Below are 20,304 nucleotides of genomic sequence, written 5' to 3'. Positions count from 1 at the left end.
CCATTTTCTTCAATGTTTTGAAAGAGTTTGAGTAAGATTGATGTCAGTTCTTTCTGGAAAGTTTGGTAGAATTCCCCTGTGAAGCCATCTGGCCCTGGGCATTTATTTGTGGGAAGATTTATGATGACTGATTGGATCTCTTTGCTTGTGATGGGTTGATTGAGGTCTTCTGTTTCTTCTCTGGTCAGTCTAGGTTGTTCATATGTTTCCAGGAAATTGTCCATTTCCTCTACATTATCCAGTTTGTTGACATACAGTTGTTCATAGCATCCTCTTATAATTTTTTTAATTTCTTCAGGATCTGCAGTTATGTCACCTTTTTCATTCATTATTTTGTTTATATGGGTCTTCTCTCTTTTTGATTTTGTCAGTCTAGCTAGGGGCTTGTCAATCTTGTTGATCTTCTCAAAGAACCAACTTTTGGTGATATTTATCCTCTCTACTGTTTTTTTGTTCTCTATGTCATTTATTTCTGCTTTAATCCTTGTTATTTCTTTTCTTCTACTTGGTTTAGGATTGGTTTGCTGTTCATTTTCTAGCTTCTTCAGTTGATCCATTAGTTCTTTGATTTTGGCTCTTTCTTCCTTTTTAATATATGCATTTAGTGCTATAAATTTCCCCCTTAGCACTGCTTTTGCTGCATCCCATAGGTTTTGGTATGTTGTGTTCTCATTTTCATTCGTCTCTATATATTTAGCAATTTCTCTTGCTATTTCTTCTTTAACCCACTGATTGTTTAGGAGTGTGTTGTTTAACCTCCAGGTAGTTGTGAATTTTCTAAGTCTCTGATGGTTATTGACTTCTAATTGTATTCCATTGTGGTCAGAGAATGTGCTTTGAATAATTTCAATCTTTTTAAATTTATTGAGGCTTGTTTTATGTCCCAGCATATGATCTATTCTGGAGAAAGTTCCATGAGCACTAGAAAAGTATGTGTATCCTGGTGATTTGGGATGTAATGTTCTGTATCTGTCTGTTAAATCTAATTCATTTATCAGATTGTTTAGGTTTTCAATTTCCTTATTGGTCCTCTGTCTGGTTGACCTATCTATAGGAGAGAGTGATGTGTTGAAGTCTCCCACAATTATTGTGGAAACATCAATTGCTTCCTTTAGTTTTGCCAGTGTTTCTCTCATATATTTTGTGGCACTTTGATTGGGTGCATAGACATTTACAATTGTTATTTCTTCTTGTTGAATTGCACCTTTTATTAGTATGTAGTGGCCTTCTTTGTCTCTCAAAACATCCCTGCATTTAAAGTCTATTTTATCTGAGATTAATATTGCTACACCTGCTTTCTTTTGGCTGTAGGTTGCATGAAATATTTTTTTCCATCCTTTCACTTTCAGTTTCTTTGTGTCCCTGTGTCTAAGATGAGTTTCTTGTATGCAACATATTGATGGTTCATTTTTTTGATCCATTCTGCAAATCTATATCTTTTAACTGGGGAGTTTAATCCATTTACATTCAATGTTATAACCGTGAAGGCATTTCTTGAATCAGCCATTTTATCCTTTGGTTTATGTTTGTCATATATATTTTTCCCCTCTCTCTATTAATATTCTTTATTGTACCCATACTGAATCTCTTTAGTACTGAACCTTTCTCCAAGTCTCTCTGTCCTTTCTTTGCTTCTCTGTCTGTAGGGCTCCCTTTAGTATCTCCAGTAGGGCAGGTCTCTTGTTAGCAAATTCTCTCAGTATTTGTTTGTCTGTGAAAAACTTAAGCTCTCCCTCAAATTTGAAGGAGAGCTTTGCTGGATAAAGTATTCTTGGTTGGAAATTTTTCTCACTCAGAATTTTAAATATATCATGCCACTGCCTTCTCGCCTCCATGGTGGCTGCTGAGTAGTCACTACTTAGTCTTATGCTGTTTCCTTTGTATGTGGTGAATTGCTTTTCTCTTGCTGCTTTCAGAACTTGCTCCTTCTCTTCCGTGTTTGACAGTGTGATCAGAATATGTCTCGGAGTGGGTTTATTTGGATTTATTCTATTTGGAGTTCGCTGAGCATTTATGATTTGTGTATTTATGTTGTTTAGAAGATTTGGGAAGTTTTCCCCAACAATTTCTTTGAATACTCTTCCTAGACCTTTACCCTTTTCTTCCCCTTCTGGAACACCAATGATTCTTATATTAGGACGTTTTATATTATCTATCATATCCCTGAGGTCCTTTTCGATTTTTTCAATTTTTTCCCCCATTCTTTCTTTTATGCTTTCATTTTCCATTCTGTCATCTTCCAGGTCACTGATTCATTGTTCAACTTCCTCTACTCTTGTACTATGAGTGTCCAGAATCTTTTTAATTTGGTCAACAGTTTCTTTAATTTCCATAAGATCATCCATTTTTTTATTTAGTCTTGCAATGTCTTCTTTATGCTCTTCTAGGGTCTTCTTGATATCCTTTATATTCTGTACTATGGTCTCATTGTTCATTTTTAGTTCTTTGAGTAGCTGCTCTAGGTGCTGTGTCTCTTCTGATCTTTTGATTTGGGTGCTTGGGCTTGGGTTATCCATATCGTCTGTTTTTTTCATATGCTTTATAATTTTCTGTTATTTTTGGCCTCTTGGCATTTGCTGAACTTGATAGGGTTCTTTTAGGATGTGTAGACCAATTGAAGTCCTTATCTCTAATTTATCAGATCTACAGCTTCGTGGAGTACACTTTCTCTAACTAACCAGCAGGTGGCGTCCACGAGCCACCTGTTCTCCACAAGCCAGTTCTCCCCTGCTTTGCCTTTGTGGTGAGTGGGGGAGTGAGTCTTGTGGGGTCCAATTGGTGTACCAAGCTTGCGTGTGTAGTTGGTGTTGCCCGCCCTGTATATGGGGCGTGTTTCTGGGCAGTCAGGGAGTGGGGGTTGCTCTAACAATCAAATCTCCCTGGTGATCCTGGAGTTTTAAAGCTGCTGCAATAGTCTAATCCTTCAGTTTAGTCCTGCCACAGTTTGTCTCTTCCACTGACCCACAAGTCCTTGGTATTGGCGTTTGGCTCCTGAGACTCGCAAGTGGGTCCCTCTTCCAGGTCATGCACCCCCTGGTCCTCTGTTGAAGAATGACTGTGGTATGTCACAGGTGAGTGCCGTCCCCCCAGGGCAGTTCTGGGCTGCTGGGCTGTGTAGGGAGGCTCCCAGTCTGCTGAAATGATGGCTGAATGGGGCTTTGTTAATTCACACTGCTCCACCTTCCCAACTCTGGGACAACCAGCTGAGGGTGCAGGGAAGGCTAATGTCCACGCCCAGTTTTGAGGAGTGTGCCTGTTATTTGAAGCACTTCTGTCACACTGGGTTGTGTGGGGCAGCTCTGGGCTTTGGGGCTGGCGATGGGCAGGAATGTTTCCTGTCCACCAGGATGATGGCTGTGAGCAGACACCCCCCTTTTCTTGGGAATTTGTGGTGTTTAGTGAAATTTCTCAGCCACTGGATTATTGCCTTTTGTCTCAGAGCTCTCTTAGTTCTGCTTTTGTCTTGACCTGCCCAAATTGCAAGTCTTTGAAGCTTTCTGTATTGGGCTTCTTAGAGTAATTGTTTTAGAAAAAGAAAAAAGGATTAAAAAAAAAAAAAAAAGGCCCTCCTCACAGATCTAATGCGTTATTGAAATGCTAAGAGACAAAGCAATTAGGGCCATTAAGGAAAGGTCCATAGGGCAGAGAGATCAGCTTTTCTTCGGGATTTGCATATGAGCCTGAGGGCCTGAGCTCTGCCCTTCCCCTTTCTATGTTCACCAGAACTCAAAAAATCCTCCGCTTTTCTTTTGGAGTTTTTCGTGCTGTTTTTTTCTATGTCTGTCTCCTCTCTGCTGGGCTGGCTGCTCTCAGATTCTCTGGTGTCTGGTCTCAGTCTATCTATGGTTGGAGTTTGGATCAGTAGAATGAGTTTCCGATAAGGGCTGCCACTGCAGTTCTCCCTTCTCCTTCCCGGAGCTGACAGCCCCTCCTCCCACGGGACTGAGCTTGGCAGGGAGGGGCGCGGGTCCCCTGGCCGCAAAAACCTACAGATTTCGCTGATCTCAGCAGTTCCACGTTTTCATGAGTGTTGTATGAAGTATGCCCAAAGTCAGATTGCTCTGTGGTGTCCAGTCCACGCAGTTCCTGGCTTTCTACCTACTTTCCCAATAAGATGAGATTTCTGTCATTCTCCATTATCACATGCCAGTAAAGTCCTTCTGCTCAGAGTGCAGTTGAGCTCATTCCTCCTTGATGAATTCTATACCTGCATCCTTGAAGGCAACTGGTTCTCTCTAGAGGAAGACCTGGACGAGTCAGCGCTCTCTTCTTTCAGGTCCCAGAGCGAATCCAGCCACTCAGTGCTGGGTGCCGTTAGCCGGAGCTCTGGGGCGCACTACCGACGGGGGCGCATGATCTGGGGAACGGATGACCCTGAGGGCAGAGCGCAGCGAACTAGATGCAGTGGGTGGGAGGCAGGAGAGGGGAGGAGAGAACGGTTCGCGAAGGGAGGGGTCAGAGAAAAAAAATCTCATTCCTTTTTATAGAGGCTCTATGGAAGAATCCATTTCCTTGCCTTTTTCTGCTTCTAATGTCTGCTCACATTCCTCGGTCTTCCAAGTCAGCAACGCTGCCTCCCTCTGACCAGTCTTCCAAGTCCCATATCCCTCTGGCATGGCTGGGAAAGGTTCTCTACTTTTAAGGACATGTGCAATTAAATTGGGCTGACCCTGGTAATCTAGAATAATCTCCCCATATCAAGGTCCTTAACCACCTGCAAAGTCCCTTTTGGCATAATTGCCTAGATTCCTCCTTTTATTAAAGAATTCCAAGTCTCTTTTGCCATTTTCTGGGATCAGGGTGTGGATATCTTTGGGGTGTGGTGTGCGGGCATTACTCTGCCTACCAGAACCGAGGCCCTCTATGACCTGAGGCATGAGTAGCCTGGCCAGATGGCTGGAGTGTTTGGCTCTCTTTAGGTCATAATTCCAAATTTCCTAACTGGCCTTTACCGACAGTGTGTAGCACAGAATTTAACTTTGCTTAATGGAGGTCTGCCTTCTGCCCTTCCATATGAATTTGATGATTGGCTTTTCCATTTCTGCAAAAGAGGATGCTGGAATTTTGATCAGGATTGTGTTGAGTCTGTAAATTGCTTTGAGTACCATTTCAGTTCTTAATCTTTAATTATTCTATAATACTGATAAAAATGTATCAACTTTATGAAAAGGTTTCTATCCCACTGAAGATGGGATCTAGGGAGGAATTTGAGGGACAATTGCAACCACCCCAACTTGAACCTTGAACGTTAGTACTGTTCTGGACCCTCTCCTTGTTCCCTCCAACCAAATTCCTGACTTTAGTGTGTTTGTCAAGTTTCTGAGACCAGGAGACATTTTGCACTTGACAGTTAAACACCCAGGATGCAAGAGCCAGTTCGAAGGCAAAGCTTGAGTCAAGGGCCCTGTCTCATGAAGGAGGAGGTCAAAACATGAAAGCAGTAGTCATCAGGATTGGAATGGTGAAGAAAAGCCAATGGCAAGGGGTCAGGAGGACCTCAAGAGAAGCACATGACAGTGCATCAGGGGAGGTAGGAGCCACCAAATTTTCTGCACTTAAAAATAAAAAAAAACAAAATGTTTCTTATTTTGGAAAATTTCAAATACATAGGTAGAGAGAATAATATAGTGAATTTTCATGGACCCCAGCAGTTAATTTCAACAATAATCAACACTTTTCCATTATTATTTCATCTCTCCTCATTTCCTGCCCTCACTTTTTAATTTTCCTGGAGTATTTAAAAGCAAACCTAGTTATCACGTTATTTTACTCATATTTTTCAATATGTATCACAGTTAAGGGCTTTTAAGAACATAACCACATCACTATCACATCTATTAAAATTAACAATAATTTCTTCATATTGCCTACAACCCAGACTGTGTACAATTTCTGCTGTTGTCCCACAAATATCTTTTTATTGTTGGTTTGTTCACATTGGCAATTATACACATTTTGCCCACTTGAGACTTAAAAGACAAATCAACCAAATGCAGTAGGTGAATTAGAAAAGAGAAAACCTTTGAACCCTCACATCTTCAGACTTTGTTTTCCTTTTATAGGTGAATGGGCATGTGATGAAATTAGTACAGAATGCTGCTTTCTAATAATTTAGAATGATAGGCTTGTCTGTTATTAAAAAATCAAATATGTTATTTAATCTCTTTTTCTCTATGGTGAGATAAAACTAGGTTGTTAAATTACTCAGTAACTATCTAGACACTGAGATCATATTTTCATTTTCTTCTAACCTATTTTTCCTGTTACGCCTGCTTTTATTTTTAGATGCCATATAAGATAAACAATGAGTGTCACTTCCCAAAGCACCCTGTAATTATATATGATGTAAGAATGGGGGCTGCATATGGAACAATATAAATATGCTGCATCCCCTGTGAAAAATAGCACAGATTTATTGATTTGTGCATTTTGAAAGAAATAAATCTGACCAGTCTAAACATAAATCAGGTGGGACAATATTTAAAATGTCAACTAAAAATGCAAACTTCAACTCCATTCTTTTTGGGCAAATAATACGGTCACAAAGCCATTTTAATGAACAAGTGTTATGTAGGGTGATGACTTCTTAAACTTGTTAATAGAATGGTGTTGTGTATAAAAACGATAGCAAAGCCACAAGAATTCTTTCTTACCAAGAAATCAAGCTCTTTGTTTAGATTGTGGTACTTATCCAATTTGGCTCCCAATATAACAGGCACATCTTTGACATTCTTGGTGTCATCTGGGTCCAAGTCTGTGACCTGAGATTAAATAAATTTGTACTCACTTTCAATACTTTCACACTCCTTGGGAGTATATGACAATAAATACTTTGTCTAAAAATCAAAGAGATCTTCAGTGGCTAGAATCACAGAAGTGTAGAAGTTAGAGCTAGAAGGACTTCAACAAATCATCTGGGCTGTCTCTGTCTCAGGTGTGGAAGGAATTATTAGTCTCAAATTTATAGATAAGGTTAACAGGTTATAGCCAAATAAGATCTTCATACATATTTATAATTTGGAAATTATCTATATGGATTTTTTTATTTTTATAGCAGCAATATACTATATTTCCAGGCATCTAAGGGAAGAAATCCACAAATTTCCACCTGAAGCACAGTACTATAAAAAATAACAAAAAGGCAACACTAATCCTATTGACAACACAAGGATTTGAAATTCAGTAAATGAGATTTACTTTCGAGTCATGTTTTACCACTCCTTAAGAATACAATCCTCCAAAAGTAATAGATTAATAAGAACCTGGTTGTGCCCAGATCTTTCTCTAGGAAAATATCTGGGCAAATGCATGCCAAAGTATGAGTTATATGTTCCATGACTAAATCATTTTCAAGATTTAGAAATTTTTCTAAGACTTTTCTGTGAAACTTAAATGAATCCTCTTTTATGATTCATGTAAAAACTGACAAATAGAAATTTAAGCATAAATACATATGTGATAATCTGTAATCTTTTAATATTGATATCATGATCAAAGGCTTAATTACAGCTGTGTTATACGTATTCCCATATATGTGTTCTCATCCATTGACAGCTTTACATGTTGTCAGATTGCACAATTAAGAGAGAATGCATTCAAGCTCATCATTGAAAGGTCTTGCCATCTGGAACAAGCGCATGGTTCAGATGATCCCAAACAATAACCCTTCATCTCCCATTTTAACCTTAATGTCAAGTTTTCTTGCTCCAATCTGTAATTTAGTGCTAAACTCATCCAACCATTTCACAAAACATTTTTAAAATGAGCTGAAGTGAGATTGTAAAATGAAAGCCTATACACAAAAAAGTCCAAGAGCCAAAAAAAAACTATTATGCAATTGTGTTTAAATCATCCAAAACCATATTACAAGACCCAACCAAACCATATAATTCGGAAATGAGCCCAAGCCCATCTTTATACAATTCATTCTCCTTAATAACACAACCAGGAGGAGGTAGCTTATAAAAGGCTGTGTGGTGAGTGTGTACTTGGGGGTGTGTGTGTTTTGGTTAGGTTTGCAGGTCAGGGCCAGAAAAGAGAAGAGTCTTCTACTAACATCATTAGTGATAGGTTTTTTGCAAAACTGTTTGAATTTTTATTTTCCTTATTTTTGTTAGTTCTGTCATCCAGAAACTTGGAGGGAGTAGACTATGTACAGGCAAGCTTACAGGTCTAATAACTCCGTTCTCCTGGACAATCTGTTGAACTTACATTGCTCAGTGATTAAATTTTGTTGTTAATGGGTTACTGATTTTATAACTGCTTTATATTTGGTAGGATGAAGTTTCAAAAATAGTGCTGTCAATTACAGACACATAGTCTCCCATACTTCTAAATTATACAACTGTTTGAAAATTTTTACTCATTACAAGAAATTGGGATCCCTCTTTGAAGCAAAAAATACCAGTGACTTCTACACTGCTACAGTTGTTGCTCTTCCTCTGACAAAACAAGTTAAGCAATAGAGTTGTCATCAGCTGACCAGGAGCTCAAAGTGGCTACAAGGACATATTTCAGTTCTTCCCATAGCATATTATAAGAAGTCCTACCATTTGATATTGAGTTGCATATTCTATAAATGAAGAGATGGTAACTGGCTGTCTACCTAAGTCAAATCAAATATTATTCCAACATTTTTGGCTAACATCAAGTTTTCTTCAGCTTATCTGTGTGGGGGTTTGGAGCTGTATGTACCCCAGAAAAAACATGTTCTTAAACTTAATCCATTCCTGTGAGTATGAACCCATTGTAAGTAGGACCTTTTGATGAAGTTACTTCAGTTAAGGTATGGCCTAGAATGGGTCTTAATCCTATTTCTGGAGTCCTTTATGAGAGAATGAAACTCAGACAGAAAGAGAGAGAAAGCCACCAGAAGCAAGAAACTGAAATTCAGTGGAACCCGGAAGAGAAAGGATAGGCCTGGAGAGGGTGCCATGTGCATTGCCATGAGACAGAGAGGCCAAGGACCAGGGATCACAGGTAGCAAGCCCAAAACAACAGTCTTCAGAAAGAAAATAATCGCTTTGCTATTGCCTTGATTTGTACTTTCTCTTGGCCACAAAACCGTGAGCTAATAAACTGCTTAAACCAACCCATTGCATGGTATTTGCTTGCGCAGCCAAGGAAACGAAAACATTCTGCAACTCAGTGAAGATATACTATAAGGTGCTGAAAAAACCTTGGTATCAGGAATCGTTTGAAAAGATCCTTGATTTTAGTGAGAATTTTATTTAATTCAGTGCACTGATGTTACCACTAAACAGTTTCCACTTTCAAAAGAAAGTGACATTTTTCAATTTGTGGTTTCTCTATTCAAAAGCTGGAGACTCTGAACAAAGTTCCACTTTCAGTCTTTGAGGTGTACTTTTAGATCATGAAGGGATATCATCAAGATCATTTCAGCAGTTTGAGCAAATTCCACTCCAAACAAAAATAGCTTCCTTGAAGGAGTTTAAGCCTACAAATGGCTAAGGTTTCCAAAAGTTATTGATGATTATCAAGAAAGCACACTTCACATTCTACTTCCTGAAAATTAACTAGGTTGTCCTGAGTACAGTTTTGGACTACCTTGGACATAAAAACTTCGTTAGATAGCCAGAGAAAGTATCCCTGGCTTGGGTTCTCTGTCACAGCTTGGGTTCCCCAAGATGAGATAGAGATTTTGTGTGCAGGAATTCTACCAGGGATTTACAAAAGGTCAACACATGTCGGGGATTAGAAGTAGCAGGAATGGGCAGAGGGGTTGAGATGCAGTCAACAAAAGGCCTCAGCCATCCTACAGGGAACTCTAGAGTTAGGAGAGTCCTGTACTGCTGGTCTAATTGGGGCAAGGGTTCTGGGCCTTTATATTCCCCTGCCCATCGACCAGTCCTTGAAGGCAAGCTGCCTTCAGCTGGGGGAATCCTTGGAGAGGACTGCCCTCCCAGAGGCTGTAATATTAATAAGTGTTTCCATCCTGAAGAGGGCAACCTGGGCAGCTCATCCCAACATCCCCTTCAGTATCAGATAATTTAAAATGTTTTCCATAAGGCCCCAGGTTCCTATATGCACAGCTTCTCAGGATCTTCAGTGGAAGAAATTAGGTTATTGTGGCATTTCCAGGAAAGAGTGCCAAGATGGAGATGTCATTTGGGGAAACTGAAGGTCACTGATCCCTAGGGTCTGGGCATCACCTTGGCAAATCCAGGAACTCATTTTGTCATAACACTCACAGGTGAGCAATCTCTTGGTCAGGGACCCATGTTAACCAAGCTCACAAGACACTGATATCGAATTATGCAAAGATTAGGCATTGACACTGGATTGAGCCTTCTCTACTGGTAAGAAAAACAATATGGGAAGCCAAATTAGAACCAGCAGTTTACTTGAAAATCAAGGCTATGGCTAAGAAATGAATTGGATGATCTTAAAGCATCAAGCTGTGGTAGCTGGATTCATTCACTTTCTCTGTAGCGGCACCCCAGCCAAGCAGACTGAAATACTTAGACTCTGGCTGGACCTCCTTGGAAACTCACTGTCAAATTTTTGCTCTTCAGGGATCACTTTTTCATACCAGGGGTCTCTAGACTTTTCTGATTGTGTGTTGCTAATAGTAAAAAATTTTAAAAAACAGTGCAAATCCGTGTATCAAATTGTCTGCGGATTTTTAAAATCATCTTGTCAGATCTGATAAGGCTATTGTTTTGACTGAGTAATGTGGCTAACAAATAGTTTCCAAAGGATAGAGTGGCTCTTTTTAAAAAATCTAGGTGATCTGTGGGGTGCATATCCATATTGTCCCAGTTGACAGTGATTGTTCCAGTTGACAGAGCTTTAGTCAGTGGGAATCTCTGATTGAAATCTGGACTTACCAATGGAGTATCTGTTGACTTTGCTTCATTTGCTTCCTCTTGTACCCTTTGGGGTCACTCCATATTCAATGCACATTGTGTATGGGTTTGACTGCCAACTGGCTACAATATTAGAAAGGAGGACCTCTTACAGTACAAATAGCCACAGAGATACACAATCTCTTCTCTCCTTCCCCCACCCCCCAACAATGGTAAGAAGGACTCCGTGCTGGTTTGGATGTATTATGTCCCCCAAAATGCCATGTTCTTCAATGCAATCTTATGGGGGCAGACATATTAGTGTTGACTAGGTTGGAATCTTTGGATCAGGTTGTTTCCACGGAGATGTGACCCATCTAACTGTGGGTAATACCTTTGAGTAGATTATTTTCATGGAGGTGTGGCCCCACCCATTTAGCATGGGTCTTGATTAGTTTACTGGAGCCTTATAAGAGCTCAGACAGAAGGAGCTCAGCGCTGCAGCTGAAACATTTTGGAGACCGCCGTTGAAAGCCGACTTTTGCTGACGCTGACACTTAGAGACGCTTGGAGATGCAGACAGAAGGACGTTAGCTAAAAGATGAAGCCAAAGTTTGCCCCAGGGATATGCTAAGACAGGACCTCCAGGCACTTAGTGAGAAACATCCTGGGAGAAAGAACCAAGAACACACAAGAACTGAGAGAGCAGGTGGAACACAACCTGGAATTAATACATGCCAGCCACATGCCTTCCCAGCTAACAGAGGTTTTCTGGACACCATCAGCCTTTTTCCAGTGAAGGTATCTTCTTGTTGATACCTTAGTCTGGACACTTTAATGGCCTTAGAATTGTAAACTTGTAACTTAATAAATCCCCTTTATAAAAGCCAATCCATTTCTGGTGTTTTGCAAAACGACAGCAATAGCAAACTGGAACAACTCCCAATACACTTTAATAAGGAAACAGAGCTATCCTTGACTTTGAGAAGAGAAGGTAGAAGTCATATTTGCTATTTCTTAGTTTTAATAAACTTTTCTGTTTATTACTAGTAGTGATAAAGAAATCAAGGAATTCATGATGACAGATAATTAGCAGGCAATTTTCTCCACAAAACTTACCACTACTCCTCAATTCTGCTGCATAAGGACCAATCATGGAACTGTGATCATTTTATTTTAGAAAATAAACAGAATTTGGAAAATCTTCATCTTTATGGGTATGTATTTAAGTGGATTTGTAGTAAAATTAAAATTAAAAGTTCACACACTGCTGACAAGGAGCAAGGCATCTTTGATGTATGTTAAAGACAGTACACAGTAAATGTTGAACTCACCTCAACAACCTGATCTTGGAAAGCTTTTTCATTAGCAATTAGCTCTCTAAAAGTTGTGATTCTGGCTTTATGTTTCAACAGCTAAGAAAAAAAAGAATTTTATATGTTAGAGGAGAGAAAATAAAACTATGTCTTATAATATTTGTAATAAAATCACCAAGCCATGCACAGTCCAATCCCTGTTCTCCAAAAGATAAAAATATATACTGTTTTTAGACCTTGTGTGCAGAAAAGAGTTCCCAAGGAGGCCTGAGGCTGCTTTCTTAGAAAGGCCTGCTTGCAAGGTTGGCCCTGGGCTGGCATCTTGGAACTTGGATTTTGGGAAGGTTCCCACCGTTCCCTGGTAAGAGTGGCTCGCTGTGCCTAATGAGTGATGTGGCTCATGCTGTACGCTGGCTTTCCTTCTGGGAGTCTGAAATTGCGGTACATGCCAGACAGAGGGTGCCTACGGGACCACCTCCCAATAAAAACCCTGAGCACTAAATCTCTAATGAGTTTCCCTCATTAGAACATTTCACAAGTGTGGTTACAATTAGCTGCTGGAGGGATTAACATGTCCTTGGTGACTCCACTGGGAGAGGACTCTTGGAATTTTGTGCCTGGTTTCCTCCGGACTTCGCCCGTCTGCCTTTTCCCTTTGCTCATTTTGCCTGGTACCCTTTGGCTGTAATGAATCATAGCCGTGAATATAACTATATGCTGAGTCCTGTGAGTCCTCGTAGAGGATCATCAAACCCGGGGGTGGTTTTGGGGATGCCAGGCACGGCTCTCTGGAGAGTTTATATTCGATTATTACAGTCTAGATAGTAAAATTCGTCTTTAAAGGAAAAAAATCTAGTTAATTTGGTCTGGGTGCCATTTATAATAATTTCTTTCTTGTTCATTTGTTTCTTCATGATAATAAATAGTAATAAACCTTAATAGTCAATATTCAAATTTCTTTGAACATCAATGAGGTAAAGCATTCTACATAGAATTTGTTTTGCGTTTTGTTATGAAAATGTTTCGATTTTTTTTTAATGGAGACAAAAATATAATGACCCCTCCCCCCATGTCATGTAACTATCATCCAGCTCTAACAAAGTAATAGCTAATGGCCAATCTTGAATTCTTTATATCCCCAAATACTCTCTACTTGCCTTCATGGAATCAGATCACAAGACAATACGTCATTTAAGCTGTCAGTATTTCTGCAACTACACAGAAATTGCCAAAACCACATAAATATCTGAAATTGTACTTTTGTAACATCCTACTCTGACCCTCCTCTGGGCTTATTTTTAAAGTCTGGTTTACAGAAGAAGCAGCCGGTAGTTTCATTGCAAGTCTGTGTTTCTTCCTTGGGTTCTTTTCTCTATAGGTTATTTAGGAAACAAAGAGCTTCCCCAGAACACCTGCACCACATTTTCTATCCACCTCAGCTCAGAAACGTATTTTCCTGACAGCAGAGGAATGACTTTGTTATGATCAAGAGTCCAGATTTGAAAGAGTTTTTATTCCTTTCGCCAAATAAAGTTGTAACTTCCCTCTCAGATTTAAAATGGCACAATTTAACACCCTATTTAACTACCAACCTTATTTAACTTACCAACTCTCTTAATTTTATCCCTAAATCACTGTACTACCACACCAAGAAAAGAGTAATTGAAGAAAGTCCAGGAATGTCTTCTTACCCTTCTCCCACCTGAGAAGTGAGATGATTTGTTTTAAATATTTCCATTATTCCATGTGATGAAGTTTGAGATCACTATAGGAATGTCAGATTAAATAATTTTTCAAGATTCAGGAATATTATGCAAAAGTGGAAAAATAATTGTACCAATATTTGTAGATGGGTGAAGTTTTCTAATACAGACTTATTGCTTATAACACAAGCCAGCTGTTGAACAATGTATCTTTTAATGAGGGGCATAGTAAAACTAATCTGTTCCTCAAAAACAATATCTTTTTAAAAAGCCAAATTTGAGGAATTTCTTTTACTTGTTACCTTTATCTTTTTTTTATTTTTTAAATGTTTAAAAAAAAACATTTCAAACAAAACAAAAACAAGGAATAAGAAAAACAAATACCCTAAAATAACTATATTGCTTCCAATCTGTTCCTACCATACCCTAAGAAAATTAACAAACCATTGTCATTCCTGAGCATTCCCACAACATTAAGATTACCCTCAATATCTTATGTCTTCTTATTAGATTATTGTTCCCCCTTCACTAGTTGCTGTCTATGTCAAGGTCCTCTATATTCTATAATATAAGACACTTATTTTACATTTTTCACAGAGTTCACATTAGTGGTAACGTACAATATCTCTCCTTTTGTGTCTGGCTTATTTCACTCAGCATTATGTCTTCAAGGTTTATCCATGTTGTCATATGTTTCAAGACCTCATTCCTTCTTACTGCTGCATAGTATTCCATCGTGTGTATATACCACATTTTGTTTATCCACTCATCTTTTGAAGGACATTTGTATTGTTTCCATCTCTTGGCAATTGAGAATAATGCCGCTATGAACATTGGTGTGCAAATATCTGTTCATGTCACTGCTTTCAGATCTGGGTATATACCAAAAAGTGAATTGCTGGATCATAGGGTAACTCGATATCTAGTTTTCTAAGGAACCACCAGACCGTCCTCCAAAGTGGCTGTACCGTTAAACAGTCCCACCAGCAATGAATAAGAGTTTCAACTTCTCCACATCCTCTCCAGCATTTGTAGTTTCCTGTTTGTTTAATGGCAGCCATTCTAATTGGTGTGAGATGATATCTCGTTGTGGGCTTGATTTGCATCTCCCTAATAGCTAGTGAAGATGAACATTTTTTCATGTGCTTTTTAGCCATTTGTATTTCCTCTTCAGAGAAATGTCTTTTCATATCTTTTGCCCATTTTATAATTGGGTTATTTGTACTGTTGTCATTGAGTTGTAGGATTTCTTTATATATGCAAGATATATATTTTATCAGATACATGGTTTCCAAATTTTTTTTTTCCCATTGAATTGGCCTTCTCTTCACCTTTCTGACAAATTCCTTTGAGGTACAGAAGGTTTTAATTTTGAGGAGTTCCCATTTATCTATTTTTTCTATTTTTTTGCTTGTGCTTCAGGTGTAAGATCTAAGAAGTTACCTCCTAATACTAAGTTTTGAAGATGTTTCTCTACACTATCTTCTAGGAGTTTTATGGTACTGTCTCTTATATTGAGGTCTTTGATCCACTTTGAGTTAATTTTTGGGTAGGGTGTGAGGTAGGGGTCCTCTTTCATTCTTTTGGATATGGATATCCAGTTCTCCTAGCCCCATTTGTTGAAGAGACTGTTATGTCCCAGTTCAGTGGATTTGGGGGCCTTATCAAAGATCAGTCAACCATAGATCTGAAGGTCTATTTCTGAATTCTCAATTCGATTCCATTGATCAATATGTCTATCTTTGTGCCAATACCATGGTGTTTTGACTGCTATGGCCTTATAGTAAGCTTCAAAGTCAGGGAGTCCTCCCACTTCATTTTTCTTTTTATGTTTTTAGCAATTTAAGGCACCTTTTCCCCTCAAATAAATTTGGTAACTAGCTTTTCCAAGTCTGCAAAGTAGAATGTTGGAATTTTGATTGAAATTGCATTGAATCTGTAGATGAGTTTGGGTAGGATTGACATCTTAACAACATTTAGCCTTCCTACCCATGAAAACAGAATATTTTTCCATCTTTTTAGGTCCCCTTCTATTTCTTTTAGTAAAGTTATGTAATTTCCTGTATAGAGGTCTTTTACATCCTTGGTTAAGTTTATTCCTAGGTACTTGATTTTTTAAGTTTCTATTGAGAATGGAATCTTTTTCTTGAGTGTCTCTTCAGTTAGGTCATTTATAGTGTTTAGGAACATTACTGACTTATGTGCATTAATCTTGTATCCCATCACTTTGCTAAATTTGTTTATTAGCTCAGGTAGCTGTGTCATCCATTTCTCAAGGTTTTCCAAAAATAAGATCATATCATCTGCAAATAATGACAGTTTTACTTCTTCCTTTCCAATTTGGATGCCTTTTATTTCTTTGTCTTGCCCAACTACTCTGGCTAGAACTCTAACACAATGTTGAATAATAGTGGCAACAGTGGGCATCCTTGTCTCATTCCTGATCTTAGAGGGAAGGCTTTCAGCCTCTCCCCATTAAGTAATATGCTGATTGTGGGTTTTTCATATATGCCCTTTATCACACGTTAGCTTCATCTTTGACTATTTTTTTATTTTCACTAAAAATGAAAAACAATTTTTTAGAATGACGAATAAATACAGTACCTCTTTATCTAAAATTTTCTTTCTAAGATGGAAACTCTTCAGCATTATATCAGTAACTTTCTCACTCATTTTGAAATGTTCAGCATCGAGATTGTCACTGTCCTGAGGGTAAAAGTTAGGGAAATTAGATTAAAAAGTGGAAGAAGAAATCACAAATGGAAATAAACCTCCCTTCCAAAAGAAGTGACCAAACCAAAAGAGATAAAATAATACTGAATTCAGTTTTTCAATTACTTATCACAATACATCTAACAGAGGGTTAGTGTGGAAATATGGACTCACACTTGTATATAAGTTGTTATTGGGCCAGATTATTATAATTGCTGGAATGTTAATACTTACCTATAACTCTGCATGTTTATGCTTTCATTTTACACCCTCCCTTAGCCTGTTCAGTTTACAGATTCAAATTTTAGACAGATTGTTACATTTGACAATTAGGAACTCGAGAAAGGGAATCCAGAGTTAAGATATTGGTACCAATATCACCTAGGGGTCAAGAGCGCATGCACTGACAATAGCAGAATACACATTCTTCTCAAGTGCACCTGGAACATTCTCCAACATAGACCAAAGGTTAGGCTATAAAACAAGTATCAATACATTTTTAAATTATTGAAATCATGCAAAAGCATTATGCTAATTCTTATGCATTATATAGATAACACCTCTCAGGTTTTAATGTATTGGAATAGCTAGAAGTAAATACCTGAAACTACCAAACTCCAACCCAGCAGTCTGGACTCCTGAAGACAATTCTATAATAATGTACATTACAAGGGGTGACAGTGTGATTGTGAAGACCTTGTGGATCACACCCCCTTTATCTAGTGTATGGATGAGTAGAAAAATGGGGATAAAAACTAAAGGACAAATGGGGTGGGATGGGGGATGATTTGGGTGTTCTTTTTTCACTTTTATTTTTTATTCTTGTTCTGGTTCTTTCTGATGTAAGGAAAATGTTCAGAGATAGGTTGTGGTGATGACGCATAACTATGTTATCATACTGTGCACAGTGGATTGTATACCATGGATGATTCTATGGTGTGTGAATGTATCTCAATAAAACTGAATTTAATAAAAAATAAATAAATAAATAAATGTTGGGTACATGTGAAAAAAAAAAGCATTATGCTAAATGATAAGAGTTAGACATAAAGGTCATATATATCTATTTATATGAAACACAGGAATTGGTAAATCCAGAAAGATAATGCAGACTGGTGGTTGCCAGAGGCTGGGGGTGGCAGGGAAGAATGGGGAGTGACTGCTTAATGGGTAAGAGTTTCCTTCTGGGGTGATGAAAATGCTTTGGAACTAGACAGAGGTGATGGTTGCAAAACATTGTGAGAGTACTAAATTACTAAATGCCACTGAATTGTTCACTTTAAAATAGTCAATTTTATCTTATGCGAATTTCACCTAGATTTTAAAAAGTCTGCATGACCTGGAGTCATGCCTGGGTTTGTATCTGAGTTCTGCCATTTAACCATATAGGAGACTTTGGCAAGCAACTCAACCATCCTGAGCCTCGGGTTATTTTTCTCTGTTTTTAACACCACCAAAAAAAAAAAAAAAAAAGAGGCTTAATAATATAAAGAATAATGCCAGGGTTAAATGAGATAATCCATGAAAAGCAGGAACTACAAAAGCCTCCAAGGACATATGGGTCAGTTGGCAGATATTTGTTGAGTGCCCGTTATGCACTGGCCAGTTTCAGGTAGTGGACATACAACAGGGAACAGGACATCCAAGTGTCTGATCTTGTGTTCCCGTTGCAGGTGGGGGTGGGGTGGAAATACAGAATAAGCAAACAAATGAGATTTGGCTGGGCTGAGATGACATCTACCAAGGAGAGTGCTGAGAGCAGAGGGCACCATTGAGAAGGCTGCTGGAGAAGCAGCTGCCTGAGAAAGAACAGCAGCCACCAGTGAGGTGAGAAAACCAAGCTAACATAGAGCGTAAGTAAATGTTTGAAGGAGCAAGGTGGGGTGGAAAGAGTTGGCAGCAAAGAGAGTTTGTACCTATTTTTCAAATTCAAATATTTGAAAACAAAACTTTGGGTAGATATAGCCTGTGGGCCACCACTTTGTGATCTCTGCATCAAATGCTAAGCCCTGTTTCTAGCATTCAGTAAATGTGAGCATGCTACAAATTTTAGCGAAAACAAAACAGAAATAGGGTTTGTGCTGGTTCAGGAACTTCACAAACTCGTGCCTCAAATTTCAGCTCTGATGGGTGCACTTAAGAACAAAGAAATGTACAATCATAGAGAGGAAAAAGGAAGAAAGAGAGCTGGAACCAGTGAAGTGTGCCCTTAATATGCTCTCTCACTAAAGATGCAGTATAACCACCCTGGGCAGCAAATATTCTTTCCCCTATTTAAGATGAAGCAACTGAAACGGAAAAACATTAAGTCACTAGGCCAAGTTCACACAGCTGAGAGCCAGGATTTGAACTCATCTGAAACTGTAGTTTTTTATTCTACTATTGTACATACATTCACGCTTCACCCCATCCCACCCCACTCCATATCTCCTGCCAAAGTTATAAGTTAGACTGCATGAACAGCTCATTAAGAGTGAACAATAATTAATCACTAGGAGTAGACTGGCCCAGAGAACAAGAACTTATTCTCTGAGAGAGCTTTCCTAACATTTGGAAAGTACTAAATGAAGAGTTTCTCTTGATGTCTTTTTTTCTTATCTTATTTTCTGTATTTCTGTAGGCTTGTGGAATTAGGTGTTAAGGAAAGGAGCAGAGCTGGTTGGATGGTTTAGGGATCTGTATTTTATTTTCCTTTTTTTCTGCCAAGAATTCATTCTGTCACCTTTTATTGTCTGTCTTGTTTAGCCCAACCCTAATATTTCTTCCTCCCAATAAAAAATATGATTTTTTAAAATTACCTGGCATGTGAGAAGTCCCACCATCAGAACCAGCAGATTGTGAATTTTGGAGGCCAGCTGAGAAGATTTTTGTGCATCTGGGGGATTCTGGCTCTCTTCTTCACAAGGTGGGCAATTCAGGAACAAATGAGAATTTAGCACCTTGGGATCCTGCATGTACACAATTTGTATTTGTCACAATAAAGACTAAGAACCAGGACTACCTTTTAAATATACTGCTGAAAGTTATTACTGTAGGGCAGACTGGTGAGCTGTATGTTTTAGTTACTCCTCCAGGAAAGTAGGTAGAAAGCCAGGAACTGCGTGGACTGGACACCACAGAGCAATCTGACTTTGGGCATACTTCATACAACACTCATGAAAACGTGGAACTGCTGAGATCAGCGAAATCTGTTGGGGACGATTAAGGTAGCATGTATAAAATCCACCCTCAGCGATGCCGGAGATATGCAACATGACAGCTGGGGCTGATGCAATAGCGGCTTAAGTTGCCCTCAGCCTTCTATGGAAGTGATAGCCGTTTGCGCCTAAGATTCACATCTAGAGTGCTAGCTTTACTACCTGCCTTCTATCCCAGCAACAGTAGCCACCAATCCTGTGCTAGCCTTACATCTGCCACCCGCCCTAGCAACAGCAGCAGCCAATCCTAGGCCGCCACCCGTTCGTACTAGCCACTCCCTCTACCTTAGGGTATATATACCCTGCCTCTTCAATAAAGTTTTGCAGCTTGATCAGAAACCTGTCTTGCTGTCATTCCTCGTGTCTCTTGTCCCATACCATTCCTCCCTCACAGGATTTGGAGCTTTCGTTGAACGTCCCGCCGGCCGGGACAAACTGGCGCCCAACGTGGGGCTCGGAGTTCTGTGAGAGACGGAACGCCGCACTCAAGGAGAGAGGCCTCTCACACTCACCGCACCCGGGATCGCCGCGAATAAACTCGGTCGCGAGACAGATCCGTTCAGCAGTC

At 39.1% G+C, this 20,304-nt stretch overlaps 1 protein-coding gene across 1 annotated transcript in view; it reads right to left on the bottom strand.

The window, feature by feature from the left end:
* CAGE1 (cancer antigen 1) overlaps positions 1–20,304 on the bottom strand; it is an 81,637-nt gene that overhangs the window by 42,910 nt on the left and 18,423 nt on the right. Inside the window, exons 3-5 of the mRNA XM_037844753.1 lie at positions 19,338–19,487; positions 16,432–16,533; positions 12,143–12,223 (exon numbers count right to left, since the gene is read on the bottom strand). Of these exons, the coding sequence (XP_037700681.1) occupies positions 12,143–12,223; positions 16,432–16,533; positions 19,338–19,487 (333 nt within the window). The remainder of the gene's footprint in view (positions 1–12,142; positions 12,224–16,431; positions 16,534–19,337; positions 19,488–20,304) is intronic.

Source organism: Choloepus didactylus, chromosome 7, assembly GCF_015220235.1.
Source record: "Choloepus didactylus isolate mChoDid1 chromosome 7, mChoDid1.pri, whole genome shotgun sequence".
NCBI classification, from domain to species: domain Eukaryota; kingdom Metazoa; phylum Chordata; class Mammalia; order Pilosa; family Megalonychidae; genus Choloepus; species Choloepus didactylus.
The sequence above is the reverse complement of the archived record's forward strand: the minus strand, read 5'-3'. Positions and strand labels throughout refer to the sequence as shown.